A 15,489-nucleotide genomic window follows, 5' to 3' on the forward strand; every position below is an offset into this window, starting at 1 on the left:
GTCTTGTGAGTTTGTTCCAATTCAACCAAATTTTATTCATTTTCATTCCCTAAGTTTCAAGAAAGGGAGCCAAGTCTTGATAATGTTTGACCCATATAAGACTTTGGGTATAAATTGCCCTTACACGATCTTTTAGACGAAAATTTAAATAGAATTCTATAAAATCGGCTCACATTAACCCATTTTGAAGAGTTTGATAACTTAATTAACTAAAATTTTAATTTGAGGACAATTCGACACATGGATCATAATTGATAGTACAATATAGCTATTAGGCCTAAAATTTTTCTGATATATTTTTCTAACAAAGTTACATGTATGGTGAGTTAACTTCTTTGGTGATATTTTTCGTTCTTTGACAATGACTTATATCTCTCGTGAAAATTCGATGGAGTAGTCATCTAATCATCTTGTGATATGTAAATGTTTTTTTGACATTTAGATGTTGACAGATTTGTCTTCCCACTACTATTATACCAATTACGAATTCTTTCGACATCCACTGATCCACGTGGTTACAAATATTTTTTTGCTAAAAGTAAAAATAAAAATTTGTTAGGAGAAAATTTGGTGACCACGATATTTTTTTGGTCGGAAAAAAAAAAGGAAGGAAAGTTATTGGCCATGGCTGGCGTAGAGTGAGTAGACAACAACTTTGGCAGTTTTTTTTAATTTTTTATTTTAAAATTTTAGCGAGGGATATAAGCAGAAATATATTTAGAACATTTTTTAATTTAGAAATAAATATTTATTTTATTTATTTGGTAATTTCATTTTCATTTGGTAGTAGTAGTACTCGCGAGGACGGACGACGGAGGCGTATTAAGCTGGTTTACATTTTCCCACTTTCCAAACAGAGCAAGAAAGAGTAGAAGCTGCAGAGCTGAATTTGATTCCTTCTATCTTTCAAAGACTCAGAATACAGAGAGAGCAGAGCCGAACTAGTAACTAAACGACGACGTCGATTGGTTCTCAGTTCCGTCATTTTCCTTTCGAACTCCGCGTTTGGATTCCTCAGCAGCTGTTTCCCCAATTTGGCTCCTCCTGATTGGTTAGTCCGCCTCCTCATGCACTTGCTTTACATTCACATACACGTACAGTTTTCTGTTTGTCTGTGTCTGTTTGTACTCATCGAAGCTAATTAGTATATTGATTATGCTTTTGACTATGTGTTTGTGTGTGTTTAGGTATGTATGTATGTATGTAAATGTGTTTGTACAGGTTTTTTTTTTTTTTTAATGTAAATGAACTTACCCATGTGTGAATTCATGCGTGGCGTGTGCTTGTGTGCGAATGTATTGAGGGTTTTAGGTTTAGAGCTAAGATTTTTGAATCTATGATTGGGTTCAGTGATGTTGTGGTTATTTACTTTTTCTATTCTGGGTTTGTTTCACCAGGTTTTTTCCTAGAAGTCAGTGAGAAATGAGAGTATGTGCAATGTGATCCGGCTGTGATTATAGATATTTGAGTGTTTTTCTGGAGGTGAATATGGATCTTGCGTATAGTTTTCAGCAGCCAAATTTGTTGTGTGGAAGCGAAGCGGCAAGTTATAAAAAGTTGAACCAATTTGATTCACGCATTATCTTTAGAAGTAAAGATGTTAGTTGTAAATTTCTGGGGAATCCAAGAATCGTTGTGAAAGCATGTCTGGGTAAGAAGGTGAAGAGAACTGTTTGTTTTAATGGTTGTAGGATTTCACGTTTGGCCTATAGAGAAAAAGCTGATGATCGTTTGTGGAATTTGAATCTGAAATCGTCTTCATGCTGTAGCTTTGGTAATGTTCTTAAAGGGTCAAGAGTGGTTTGGTGGTCACGGTGTCAGGGTAATGACTCATTAGCGTATGTCAATGGAAATGGTCGAGGTGTAGAATACATAGAAGGTCATGATGAGAGCTCTGGAGTTGGGCCCATTCATGGTGCTGACTTGAGTGCTACCAGAGAAGAGGATGGACAAGAAGAACAAAAAGAAGCAGAGGCACCTACTGTGGATGAATTGAGGGAATTGCTCCAAAATGCCCTGAAAGAATTGGAAGTTGCACGACTTAATAGTACAATGTTTGAAGAAAAGGCTCAGAAAATATCAGAAGCTGCGATATCCCTGCAGGATGAAGCGGCAAATGCCTGGAATGATGTTAATGCTACCCTTGATACTATCCAAGAGATTGTGAATGAAGAGTGTGTCGCCAAAGAAGCTGTTCAGAAAGCAACAATGGCTCTTTCATTAGCAGAGGCGAGGATTCAGGTGGCAGTAGAATCTTTAGAGGTTGCAGAAAGAGGGACCGACTCGCCTGAAATTTCACGAGAGAGTGATGAGGAACTTGATTGTAAAGAAGTCGAAAAAACACTTTTGGTTGCCCAGGAAGATATTAGGGAATGCCAGGTGAAGTTGACCCATTGTGAGGCAGAGTTAAGAAGCTTGCAGAGTCAAAAAGAGGAGTTGAAGAAGGAAGTGGACAGGCTGAATGAGATTGCAGAGAAAGCACAGCTGAATGCTTTGAAAGCAGAGGAGGATGTAACAAACATAATGCTTTTAGCAGAGCAAGCCGTTGCTTTTGAACTTGAGGCTGCACAACGTGTGAACGATGCAGAAATTGCATTACAAAGAGTAGAGAAATCTCTCTCCAATTCATTTGTTGATACTACAGAAAACAACCGAGGACAGGTGTTGAGTGATGATGCTGCTGTTGAGGAGGAGGAGAAGGTAGTCCAAGGAAGTTCTGCTGATACTATTATTGAAAGGGACAGAGATGTGCCAATTGACGGTGATTTGTTGGTTGTCAAGCCTTTATCAGATAGCCCTTCTGACAAAATCACCCAGAGTTTTTTGGATTCGAATCAATCTGGTGATTTGAGTGATCATGAGAATGGAAAGTTAAGTTTAGATTCTCTTAAAGAAGCAGAAATAGAAGCTGAAAAGCCAAAGAATGTGGTTCAAACTAAAAAGCAGGAAACTCAGAAGGATTTGACTAGGGAGAGTTCACCTTCAAATGCTCCCAAGGCATTATTGAAGAAATCTTCTCGTTTCTTTTCTGCGTCTTTCTTCTCTTTTACCGCAGATGGGACAGATTTCACACCAACAGCAGTTTTCCAGGGTCTGATAGAGTATGCAAGGAAGCAATGGCCCAAGCTAGTTGTTGGGATGTTCCTATTTGGAGTAGGGTACGTACTATTGTTACTACTTGTTCTTTCATTTATTTCTGTGACTATTCTTTTTTCCCTTTAATGTAAGCATTCTGTGCTCAAAGGTTTATCAGGCGTTTGCTGAGCATATTTTAGTCTGTTCTCTATAAATAATGAATAATATGGCATGACATGTCTGGATTTTCTGTGGAACTCTGAGGAAATTTTTTTTTACTTCTTTAGGAATGCTGTGTATCTACTTTGATAAGATGCATAGAAAAATATATAGAGACTGAGATAACATGATAACCTTAATACAAACTATGAAGTTCCCAAACTTTCTCTGTTAAAATTTTTTTCCCTTGTTGGTTAATAAAGTACATATTATCATGGCAACATGATTCTGGAAAGAGGCATTGATCAACTGCTCCTGAAAATGTTTCCTTCCACCGCAAAATCATGAAAGAAACTACTTTGTCATCATGATGTAATTGTTTATTTTATTTTTAAACATAGCTCATCTTCCTTAGTTCTTCAGAAGGGCTTTCTTGTAAACTTTTTCCTATTTTCATTGCTCATATTATTAAATAGTTATATAGGGTGTAAGGCTTTCCTTCCTTTGATAGCAAGATGCTGAAATTTATCACAGGCTCACCTTTTACGCCAATCGACCAGAAAGGGCCACTCAACTAATACAACAGCCAGATGTCATCACCACTAGTATTGAAGAAGTTTCCTCTAGTGCGAAGCCTCTAGTTCAACAATTACGAAAAGTTCCTAGGAAAATTAAAAAACTAATTGAGATGCTTCCCCATCAAGAGGCATGTGGTCATTTCTCCCAACATAATTTTGCTTTTGGTCTGAGTATATCATATTTCTACTTTCTAATCTGATGTATTATTTTTCTCAGGTGAATGAAGAGGAAGCTTCTCTCTTTGACATGTTATGGTTATTGCTAGCAAGTGTTATATTTGTGCCTATATTTCAGAAGATTCCTGGAGGTAACTGAATCTCTATATTTTTTATATCTAATTTCATACTTGATCTTTCTTTTCCTTTTTCTTTTCATTTTCAATGTAAGTAGGTGGATAGTATTTTCTCTTTTGGTTATAGAGTTACATTGCTTTACAGGCTTTTAGTATATAATTCATAATATAGAGTTCCACCAAATCACTAAATGGACTTTATATCATTTTTTTTTACTTGCCTGTCATCTATCCTTTCTTATTATATAATATAGGCCTACTTCAACCTCATCCAACCTCTATACTGCATGAACCTGGTCCTCATGACCCTTATTATGCTTTCTTGAATCCTTAGCTATAATAAGTTTCATTAAAAGGAAATTTTTCTGGATTTGATGACAACATATGTTGCGGGTCTTTTCCACATCAGACCTTCATCTGCTCAGTGGTTCATAACTGCCTGCGCCTAAATATGTTTTTATATCTGATATTTGTGATGCCACTTCACTGATGGGTGTCTTCTGTCTGCTGATATGTGTAGGCAGTCCTGTTCTTGGATACTTGGCTGCTGGCATCTTGATTGGGCCTTATGGCCTCTCTATTATCCGTCATGTTCATGGGACAAAGGCAATTGCTGAATTTGGAGTTGTTTTCTTGCTGTTCAACATTGGCCTTGAGGTTGTCTATCAATTGGAGATATTGCTCTTCTATGTTCACATTTTATCTTCATTGTGATGATACTTGAACTGGATTACAATGAGGAAAATTAACTATAAGAATTTTTTGCACTTTTTTAGCTTTCTGTTGAAAGGTTGAGTTCCATGAAGAAATATGTATTCGGATTAGGCTCTGCTCAGGTGATTTTCTATTTTCATTTCTGTATGGCCACAAGTAAGGTTTTTTATATGCTATTGATAAATAAGTTTGCTATTAGATTCTTATTATCCATAACAAATGCAGGTTTTAGTGACAGCTGCTGTGGTTGGCTTAGTTGCTCATTTTGTTTGTGGGCTACCTGGACCTGCTGCAATTGTAATTGGCAATGGCCTGGCTTTATCATCAACTGCAGTTGTCCTGCAGGTAATGGTTATAAGGATTTTTTTTTTCTTTGGATAAGAAGCTATAAGGAATTACACTATGACTTTTGTATACAAGCTACTTTAATTCAATTGATTTACTTATTCAAAGAAGAAATTAATAGGTATATAGGTGGTGACATACAAGCATCTTAAATTACATATCTGGCTGGATATCTTAAAGATAGGTATCTTAACCTTTTTTTCGACCTTGTAATACAGAGAAACATTCATGATGAGTCTGGCTCCCTCTTGGTGGTTTTGTAATAAATTATTTACTTATAGAAAAAAGACTGCTAGACCTTCTAATGGATATTCATTTGACAGACAATTAAGTTAATTTGCATTGACTTATTTTTCAGGTCTTGCAAGAGCGGGGTGAGAGCACGTCACGCCATGGCCGTGCTACGTTTTCTGTCTTACTTTTCCAGGTTACTTTAAAGTTTCAAAATTATATTAAGGGTCCATTGGTTTTCGACAGAAATCATTTTCTGGAAATTGACTTCCGTATTCTTGAATATATTAAGGGCATACTTGAATTAGTTGAATGTCAAACAAAGAGTTTCTGGTCCTCTAGTCGATGTAGGTTTTCGACAAAAATCATTTTCTGAAAATTGACTCCATTTTCTTGAATATATTAAGGGCATATTTTATTTGAATGAGTTGAATGTCAAACTCAGAGTTTCTGGTCATCTAGTTGATATATTCAACTGAACATCTTGACTCATGCTGACATATAAATCCTTGCGTTAGTGAGTCCTTGCATATGCATCTTTGCTGTAAGCATGGTATAGGGTAATCAGCATCAGCTATGCGTATTGCATATTTCACCCTAAGCACACCCTTTGATTGTTGTGTCCTGCTACATACAGAAAATAAGCCTCAGATTTTGAAGTTTTTTGACATGTGGTTAAGTGATGCTGATGGTTATTTAGTTGTGTCTATACTTCCTAGGTGTGTTGGTTCTTGGCAATCACCTTGAAACCCATTGCATTGTTATTTAAAATGTTGATTTGTGTCTAACTTCCTATATTCCTTATTTTTCAGGATTTGGCTGTTGTGGTTTTGCTAATACTTATACCTCTTATTTCACCAAATTCATCCAAAGGAGGGGTAACATTACTTTATGCTTTCCAGTAACCTCTTTAAGCAATCTCTCTCTCTCTCTGAGCTTCCTAGTTTTGTTTTGTTTATTAAATTTGGATGCAAATATGTTGACTCCTTGATGTAAATAAAAGACAGTGCAGTCTTTCTTACATAGTATTATATTATATTATAAGAAATCAAATAGACTTTTTTTACTTTTAATTAAATACCATAATTGTTTTGTATCACTTGCCCCTCCAAAAAAAAAAAAAAAAAAGAAATAAAAACCTAGGTTCTGTCATTGAACATAAATCAAGAAATATGGGAATCTTCGTTGTGATTCTTATTGTTGTTTTCAGGGCCATTCCTGCTACTTATTTTGTCATACTGAATATCTTCATCTGCTACTTTTCAGATTGGTTTTCAAGCCATTGCTGAAGCTCTTGGACTTGCTGCTGTAAAGGCAGCAGTTGCCATTACAGCCATAATTGCTGGTGGACGCTTGGTAAGTCTTTGTATATCCAAAGTTTTCAGAATCATGACAATAAAGTGGTGACAATTGTATTTAGAAAAATGTTACTATCTTGATTAAAAGAAATGAAGGCAGATGTGTACTTGGTGGCAATGTATGATGATATCTGAATAGTACTATCTAGTAGTTCTGACTCTCTAGTAGCAATTTTTTGCTGCATTTCTTAGAACTACTTGTTAGATGCTTTAGACCATTTCATTATCATTTAACATTTTACCACATGGCCACATCTGTTTGGTGGCTTTTACTGTCCATCAAAACTTAAAACTTAAGTAGTGTGAACTAAGAACTTGTTTCTAGTGCGAACAACTAATTGAGTATTTGACAAGGTGTCATTTCTTATAATTGATTTTATTTTGAGAAATTTGCTAAAGCTTCTGTTACATTTATTTTTCCTATTAAGATCTGGAAGTGATAAAGGGTTAAGCTTTTTAGGTGGCACTACTGGTTAAAACCTTGGTCAGAACCTTGAAGCTAAACTATGTTCTCTTAGAATAAAGGGGCTGGGATGAGGGCATACTTATCTTTCATACTGTTTGATGAGGACAATTTTGGAATGCTCTAATCTTTTGTACAAGCTCTGCTTTTGGTCTCATCAGGTTCATCTATAAAGAGCCAAGTCTTGTGCCATAAAGTTAATGTTTCTTTTGTGTGGTTTTGCAGCTGCTTCGACCAATCTATAGGCAAATTGCAGAAAATCAAAATGCAGAAATATTTTCTGCCTGTACATTGCTTGTTATTCTGGGAACTAGTCTTCTCACTGCCAGGGTATATTCAGGAGTTTTTTATTTTTCAGTTTTCATTCCTTAGAGTTATAAAGCTGCCCTTTTATTTTTTTGTCTCTTGAACAGGCTGGACTATCCATGGCATTGGGAGCATTTTTGGCTGGTTTGCTTCTTGCAGAAACTGAATTTTCTTTACAGGTTGAGTCAGATATTGCTCCATATCGTGGCCTTCTATTGGGCCTCTTTTTCATGACGGTATGTACTTTACGGTGGCAATTTTTTGAGGTTTAATTGAAGAGAGAGAGAGAGAGAGAGAGAGAGAGAGAGAGAGAGAGAGAGAGAGAGACTTCTTCCCTGTCAAAATCACTTGATAGGGCAGGAGGGAGGGAGGATGTTACTTGGGTTCTTAGATTTGGGATTGATTTTAACTGATATTGTCAGTCTATTGATATGTACAATGTTGCTTTATGTTTTCAATTTGTAACAATTGTTTTGTGGGCTTTCAGGTTGGAATGTCTATTGATCCAAAACTTCTTGTTTCAAACTTCCCCGTCATAGTTGGAACATTAGGACTCCTTCTTGGTGGAAAATCATTATTGGTTGCTTTAGTTGGCAAACTTTCTGGCATTTCAATCATTTCTGCGATAAGAGTTGGTCTCCTTCTTGCTCCTGGTGGAGAATTTGCATTTGTTGCTTTTGGTGAAGCTGTTAATCAGGTTTGCTTGTCATTTACCATGGGTATTGCTTAGCTATACAGCTTCACTAAATTTTCATATGGTCTCCTGGGTGTTTGCATACAACAAACTAGTGCAGTTAGATAATCAGCCTTCTATTTAATGCATTTTATATAAGAAAACAATATAAGAAAACAAGTTTCACACTGCTGAATTAACTAGGTGGGGTAAAAGCAATACTGGATGTTGTTTTTACCAATTGTTGATTATATTTTCTATTGAAAACTGATTGCCTACTCTTCTAGTTGGTGTCATCTGCAGCTTAATGTCTTCTCAGCTATTCTTTGATGTTGCTTTTAGAAGTACTATGCTAATTGTGCCATCTGCAGGGAATAATGTCTCCTCAACTGTCTTCTTTGCTCTTCCTTGTCGTGGGAATTTCAATGGCCCTCACACCATGGCTAGCTGCTGGAGGCCAGTTACTTGCATCCCGTTTTGAGCTGCATGATGTTCGAAGTTTACTACCTGTTGAGAGTGAGGTAAAATGCCTGACAAAGAACGTACTATTGTCACTCTTGATGTTCTGCCATGACTAATCACTGAAAAGTATTGCTTTCCATCAGATAATTCTTTTAATTAGGAGTTCTCTGCAGCAATATTTTTCCCCTTTTTAAAAAAAAAAAAACTTTGTTACTATATCATAACTGCAATCTGTTAATATCTTCTAGTTATGCAAGTTGTGTTGGAAATTATACAAACAAATCTACTCATTAATCCTTTTTTTTTTTCGAGAATTATTATTTACTGGTAATATCTGTTTCTCTTGGCTTTTCCAGACAGATGATTTACAAGATCATATAATTATCTGCGGATTTGGACGAGTTGGCCAGGTTGTAAAAAATTGCAACTTCTGTCCTTTCAATGCTTTGAAAATCATAGTCAAACTTGTGCATAACAGTTGTAGTTTTTTTTCCTCTTTTCTTTTCAGATAATTGCACAGCTTCTTTCAGAGCGACTAATTCCATTTGTAGCTCTTGATGTGAGGAGGTAATTTTAAGGACGTCTACAGCTATGTGCAACTTTTCATTGTACTTTGATATTTCTACTATTTTTAGTTTTGGATGGCCACATAATTCTCATGTGTATTTTACAAGTGCATGTTAGTCTAACTTGTTTGCACATCTCAATGAGTGGTTATCGGAGTTCATTTATATTCTCTTAGCCAGTACCAATGTTATGATGACTATAAAAGTTCTTAAGTAAATTATGACGCCTAACAAACGTTCGAACTGGACTTTTTTATGATATGTTTCTGCAAAAGATTGCACTTTATAATATCTTACTATCATGTTCGCTGTTGTTCAGTGATAGAGTGGCAATTGGACGTTCCCTGGACCTTCCAGTCTATTTTGGAGATGCTGGTAGTCGAGAGGTATGCATAATAAATTGAAAGTGTAACTAACATGCAAGTTTATAATATGACATGCTTTCTACCCCATGAGTAGGTGCTCCACAAAGTTGGTGCTGAAAGAGCATGCGCTGCAGCAATAACTTTAGATAGCCCTGGTGCAAATTATAGAACTGTTTGGGCTCTAAGCAAGTATTTCCCCAACGTGAAAACTTTTGTTCGTGCTCATGATGTTGATCATGGCCTAAATTTGGAGAAGGCTGGGGCCACAGCGGTAATACTCTGATACCTTTTCTTGCCATGTTCTCTGTTGACGTGCTGTCTAAAGTAATCTCAATATTTAATGGATTAGAATATTGCTTTTAAGTATCTAATTCTTAATTGTGTAATACCTGAGTAGAATTTATCTCTTATTATGTTGCAACCATGAGAATTTGACTCGTGTCAAAAAACTTACAGGTTGTCCCAGAGACCTTGGAACCGAGTCTACAGTTGGCAGCTGCTGTTCTTGCTCAGGTAAATATATTAATTGTCAAGTATCACATATTGGTATACACTGCAACAGATTTCTAAACTTGATGGAAACACCAGATTTGGTTTCTCTTTTATGTGTTATGTTTTGTTAAAGAATGTCTAGTTGCAAGTGTTGGCTACATTTTGTCATGTTATGGTTATGCACCTGATCTGGACTATGATTTGTCAATCATACACTTGTATATTCAAGTCGAACTCTTGATCAAACTCCTATCCAGTCTAATCTCTTGAGTCCCATCTGGATTTAAGGATCTCTCAGTTGGGACCTAGTGATCTGTGATTGCCCCTGTTTCTAAGCATGGTAATCTTCTGATAAAACATAAACCCACTTTGTTTGGAATCCCGGTCTTAATAACCTTCGAATTTCATATACATTACCAGGAAGAAAATGTCATCATATCATGTCAGATAAGCTGTCATCCACAGTAACAGTAACTTTGATAGTTGCATCGAGTTTTTGGGTGAAAGTGTCTTATGGTTGGTGGGAGCTTGGTTTTATGTCCTTAAATTTGTATATTTCATAAGATTGCCGGTCATTGGACATTATGGTTGTTCAATAGGTTTGTAGTGTGGTCAGGAATTTAATCAATACTTTGCATACATGTTTTCTTGTTTTATTTAAATTTCTAAAGAAGATGATTGTATGTTGTTTTGGCTAGTAGTGTCCGACTTTGTCATCTCTTCTTATGTTATCCTGTTGTCATTCAGGCTAAACTACCCATGTCAGAGATTGCATCAACCATCAATGAGTATAGGTCCCGCCATCTTGCTGAGTTAACCGAGGTACTCCATTTTGGCTTTTTATTTCACTTTCCCAACACTTTTTTTTTTACAAGTTCAGTTGTGGTTGTGACTAATAAGTATGAACCTAGACCATGTACTTCTTTGTTCCCTCTCTCTCTTATATGCTCCTGATAATTGAGATGGGATCTACAATGTGTGTTTTTGTGTGCAGTTGTGTGAAACTAGCGGAAGTTCTCTTGGCTATGGATTTTCTCGAATCATGAGCAAACCCAAAGCGCAGTCTTCAGATCCTACGGATGAGAACAAATTCACTGAAGGAACCCTGGCAATATAGAAGATGCTGAATGTAAACAACGTAAGAGATAAAGGAAAATGTAGAAACATCTCAAGAACTGTATAGCAGATTACATCTTCCATTTTGGACCCCAAAAAAGAAAAAGATTCATCTTCGATTGGGTATAAATTGTACAGAAAATACACTGAAGAGGCAATCAATAGCAAACAGTTGACTTACAACCTTTTCTACTTGATGAACTTTGATTCCTCAACCCTTCTTTATGGTGTATTTGCCTAGAGACTCTGAACTGAACAGAAGTCCCTATTGTTTTGTTTGGTTGGGGCTTTGTTTGGATCTTAAAATTCCAAATCATCCTTATTTTCTTGGTTTTTAAATGGAGTCTTGTTTGCATAATCCCCCTGAAGAAAATACTATGCTATGCCATTCAATGTGGTTGAGCCACATCGATGAGCAGCATAAGAAATTTGTTTAGAACTGAGATTAGCAGGGAGGAGAGGATTGTAGATTGAAGGGATTGGGCTTGACTGGGCCTTGGCTTCATTCCTGGAAATAACATGGAGAAGAAGCCATCATTTCCTCCACGTTCATGGTAAGAGTATGATTCTTCTCCGTTCAAGTTTGTTCGGAAATGAGGGATTATCTTTTGATAAATGACAAAAAAATAATGAAGCAATGTAAGAAAAAAAAAAAGAAGGAAAATGAAGTCGTTCTTGCCACATCACCTTCTTTGAATAAGAAAGCAGCTGGCTTTGTTGCAATGTTGCCCATTTTATTTTGTTCAGAATCAGACATCAAGGGTTAAAATATTAGTAAAAAAAAAAATTAAGAAAAATAACAAACAAATTTTATTGGGATTAATACCATTTTGCTCCCCAGACTATTACACTTGTATCAGTTTGCTCTCCAGACTTTTAATTTGGAAAATTAAGGACTCTGACTTTTTCAATTTTGCCAATTGAGGTTCTTTTGTCAATTTACACATTTTTTATCCAAATTTTTGAGGGCAAAATGGTCCCTTCCAATTAGATCTTATCATTTTTTTCTCATGCATCATTTTTCCTCTTTTATTTCTTGCTAAATTTTATTTGATTATCTCGACATTTTAGATGAAAAATGTATAAATTGACGGAATAACCTTAATTGGCAAAATTGAAAAAGTCAGGGTCCTTAATTTTCCAAATTAGAAGTCTGGGGAGCAAAATGATACATGTGTAATAGTCTGGGAACAAAATGACATTAATCCCAATTTTATTAACAATCAAGCGTTTTTTATTTTTTATTTTTGGGTTTGAACAAAAAAATTAAGACTCTTAAGTACCTAACTACCTAAGAAAGAAGAATATAATTCGCTTTCTTTTGAAAAATGAAAAGCACCGTCTCTCTAGTCTCTACTCACTGCTTACCGCGCACACATGGCTTAATTACGCGGCTACCTCCACTCTCTTACACACAGAGAAGTAAAGCTAAAACCCTTTTTTAGGGTTTTTGAGGTTTGAGCATAGCGTACCGAAGAGCCCTACTTTGTTGTCTGGTAAGGCATCAAATGGCGTCGATGATGGCCTTCACGGACTGTTCGTCCTCCACCACGGCTCGGCTCCTCCCTTTCAAACACAACCCTCTCATCCTCCGCAGCAGCAACAACGGCGTCGTTTTCTTCCGCCGCCTCATAAACCCCATCTCTCCCAGAAGCCTCTCCCTTCACTCCTCTTCTTCTTCACCGTCCCCAGTTCCCACCGGTACGCCTCTTATCCTTCTTATACATAGATAGCAAAGCAGAGCTTGTTTTTATTCCCTGTAACATTTCTTCGAATATGTAGAAGCACATGAATAAACCCTTAGCTTGTTTCCATTTACAAATGGAAGTTGTAGTGGTGTCTGATTGATTCGTGTTGCAGGCTATTATTTATTTATTTTTTTATATATATATATTTTTTGTGGGGTTTTACATTACAAATCCTTGATGGGTATTGAATATTCCAACTTACTTAGCAATTTTTCAATTTCTTTAATTTATTCATTGAAATTTACACTCTTTTTATCTATTTTACAGCTTCATTGGCTACTGAAACATCAGCCAAAGTGATCGATGGAAAAGCAGTTGCGAAGCAAATCAGAGACGAGATAACTGCTGAAGTGTCAAGGATGAAGGACGCAATTGGCGTAGTTCCGGGTTTAGCTGTTATTCTTGTTGGGGACAGGAAAGACTCTGCCACTTACGTGCGCAACAAGAAGAAGGCTTGTGAGTCTGTGGGGATTAAGTCTTTCGAAATGCGCTTGCCGGAGGATTGCACCGAACAAGAAGTGCTCAACTCCATCTCGGGATTCAATGATGATCCTTCAGTTCATGGCATCCTTGTCCAGTTACCTCTGCCATCTGTATGCCTCTAAATGTTAACTTTGCTTTCCCTTTGGTGAAATCTTGCTGAAATGAGTATATAAATAAAAGGTTATTCTAATGTTTTAAAGGTAAACTATTAATTTTGTATAAGTTTTCAAGTTCTTTATTCATCGCTTTTAGCCATTATTCTCTTTTGGTGAATAGAGAACTGTTGTTCATTGTTGATGCATATTTTGTATTCCATATGATGCAATTCCAGGTTGTATTGCATAGTGGTTTCAAGGGTTAAATTAATTTTTAGTGTTTCTTGAGGATTTCATTATGTACATGTTTTATGGACGTATCCTATGAATTAGATTAAGGGTATGCTTGGTTGCCCATGGATCTTGCATCCTTTTATCCTGATTTTGTTTTTAAAACATGATCTATGAATCATTATGATGTTATGCAATTTTCATACTAGATGCATGTGGAGTTCATTATCACTTTACATGACCATGTAATATGTATGTGGATGTTCAAAATTATTATTGCATTTGTACTGCCATGATTTATGACTAAGAATCTATCTGTTTCCATGTCTTTATTACTAGCATATGGATGAGCAAAACGTCTTAAATGCTGTTAGCATTGAGAAAGATGTGGATGGATTTCACCCGCTAAATATTGGTCGTCTTGCCATGCGTGGTAGGGAACCCTTGTTTGTTCCTTGTACGCCAAAAGGGTGCATAGAGTTGTTGCATAGATATAGCATCACGATCAAAGGAAAGAGAGCAGTTGTAATTGGACGGAGCAATATTGTTGGGATGCCAGCTGCTTTGTTGCTACAGGTGACATTCATTTGCCTATATAGTGAGATATTTATTTGTCTTCTTGAGCTAACTTGGTATTTAAATGTTGGTAGAGGGAAGATGCTACAGTCAGTATAGTCCATTCTCGAACCAAGAATCCCGAGGAGTTCACAAGACAAGCAGATATTATAATCTCAGCTGTAGGGCAGCCAAATATGGTGAGGGGTAGCTGGATTAAACCTGGTGCAGTAATTATTGATGTCGGAATCAATCCAGTTGAGGTGGGAAGGGCTTTGTTGGACTCTATTTTAGTTTATATCATGCTTAGCTGATTTTCCTCTAAAAATTGTGAACAGAAAATGAAGCATTGACTAGGTTGTTATTTATATTGGAATATCTTTGCTCTTAAAAGAATGAAATTTGATGACTTGGTCATGCCATGTGATGCTGCCTTTCAGTTTAATGTTTATGTAATGCATTTCTTAAGCTCTCTCTCTCTCTCTCTCTCTCTCTCTCTCTCTGTGTATCTCTCTCTGTGTATCTCTCTCTATGAAACAAATTTGATGATTTGGTCATGCCATGTTGATGTTTCTTCTCATTCAAGGATATACAGGTTATTGAGCTCACATTGTGTGGGTATTTTTTGACAGGATGAGAAGAGCCCTCGAGGTTACCGGCTGGTTGGAGATGTTTGTTATGAGGAGGCCAGCCAGATTGCTTCAGCAATTACTCCAGTACCTGGTGGAGTGGGTCCAATGACAATAGCAATGCTTCTCTCCAATACTCTTATATCAGCAAAAAGGGTACACAACTTCCAGTGAGATTCAGAATGCTGCTATAGGCAAAGATCTCCACTAAAATTCAGTTCGAGAAGCCATCTAAACCTTGATCCTGAGGCAGCTCAGTTTTTTGTTAGTTGTCACTATTTGAAATCGTGAGATTTTTTTAAGTCAGAGTTCAAAGATTTCTCTTTTTATTTTTTGGGTCAAAAGAGTCTGAAGCATCTTGGTTGGACTGTACTAATGTATTTATGGTGGAAGAAAGATGAAGCAGAGGCTCCGTGTTTAGGACTAGGGACGCTGATAACGCATCCCCCCTTCCCTTTTCATTAATCAGGAATGGGGATTGAATGGGGATTGCAGCCTTGATGTTATAAGTGCAATGTTCTTGGTCCAGACTTTGTAAGTACCTCCTTAAAG

At 36.6% G+C, this 15,489-nt stretch overlaps 2 protein-coding genes across 2 annotated transcripts; both read left to right on the forward strand.

Annotated features, from left to right (window-relative positions):
* The first annotated feature begins 785 nt into the window (after nt 1-785).
* On the forward strand, nt 786-11,535 carry KEA2 (K+ efflux antiporter 2). The gene is made up of 21 exons (XM_086236687.1): nt 786-1,051; nt 1,398-3,158; nt 3,769-3,940; nt 4,030-4,120; nt 4,626-4,762; nt 4,882-4,941; nt 5,045-5,164; nt 5,523-5,591; nt 6,208-6,273; nt 6,662-6,751; nt 7,442-7,546; nt 7,630-7,758; nt 8,010-8,219; nt 8,567-8,716; nt 9,014-9,067; nt 9,166-9,224; nt 9,543-9,609; nt 9,683-9,859; nt 10,045-10,101; nt 10,828-10,902; nt 11,075-11,535. Exons 2-21 carry the CDS (start codon nt 1,489-1,491, stop codon nt 11,195-11,197), a joined length of 3,681 nt encoding a protein of 1,226 aa, XP_086092813.1. The 5' UTR covers nt 786-1,051; nt 1,398-1,488; the 3' UTR covers nt 11,198-11,535.
* A 990-nt stretch (nt 11,536-12,525) lies between these two features.
* Nucleotides 12,526-15,384, forward strand: EMB3127 (Amino acid dehydrogenase family protein). Its single transcript, XM_086236543.1, has 5 exons — nt 12,526-12,897; nt 13,212-13,537; nt 14,093-14,329; nt 14,404-14,571; nt 14,941-15,384. Exons 1-5 carry the CDS (start codon nt 12,705-12,707, stop codon nt 15,109-15,111), a joined length of 1,095 nt encoding a protein of 364 aa, XP_086092669.1. The 5' UTR covers nt 12,526-12,704; the 3' UTR covers nt 15,112-15,384.
* The last annotated feature ends 105 nt before the right edge of the window (nt 15,385-15,489 follow it).

The sequence above is a fragment of the Dryas octopetala genome, chromosome 3 (genome assembly GCF_963921425.1).
Source record: "Dryas octopetala chromosome 3, drDryOcto1.1, whole genome shotgun sequence".
Lineage (NCBI taxonomy): Eukaryota > Viridiplantae > Streptophyta > Magnoliopsida > Rosales > Rosaceae > Dryas > Dryas octopetala.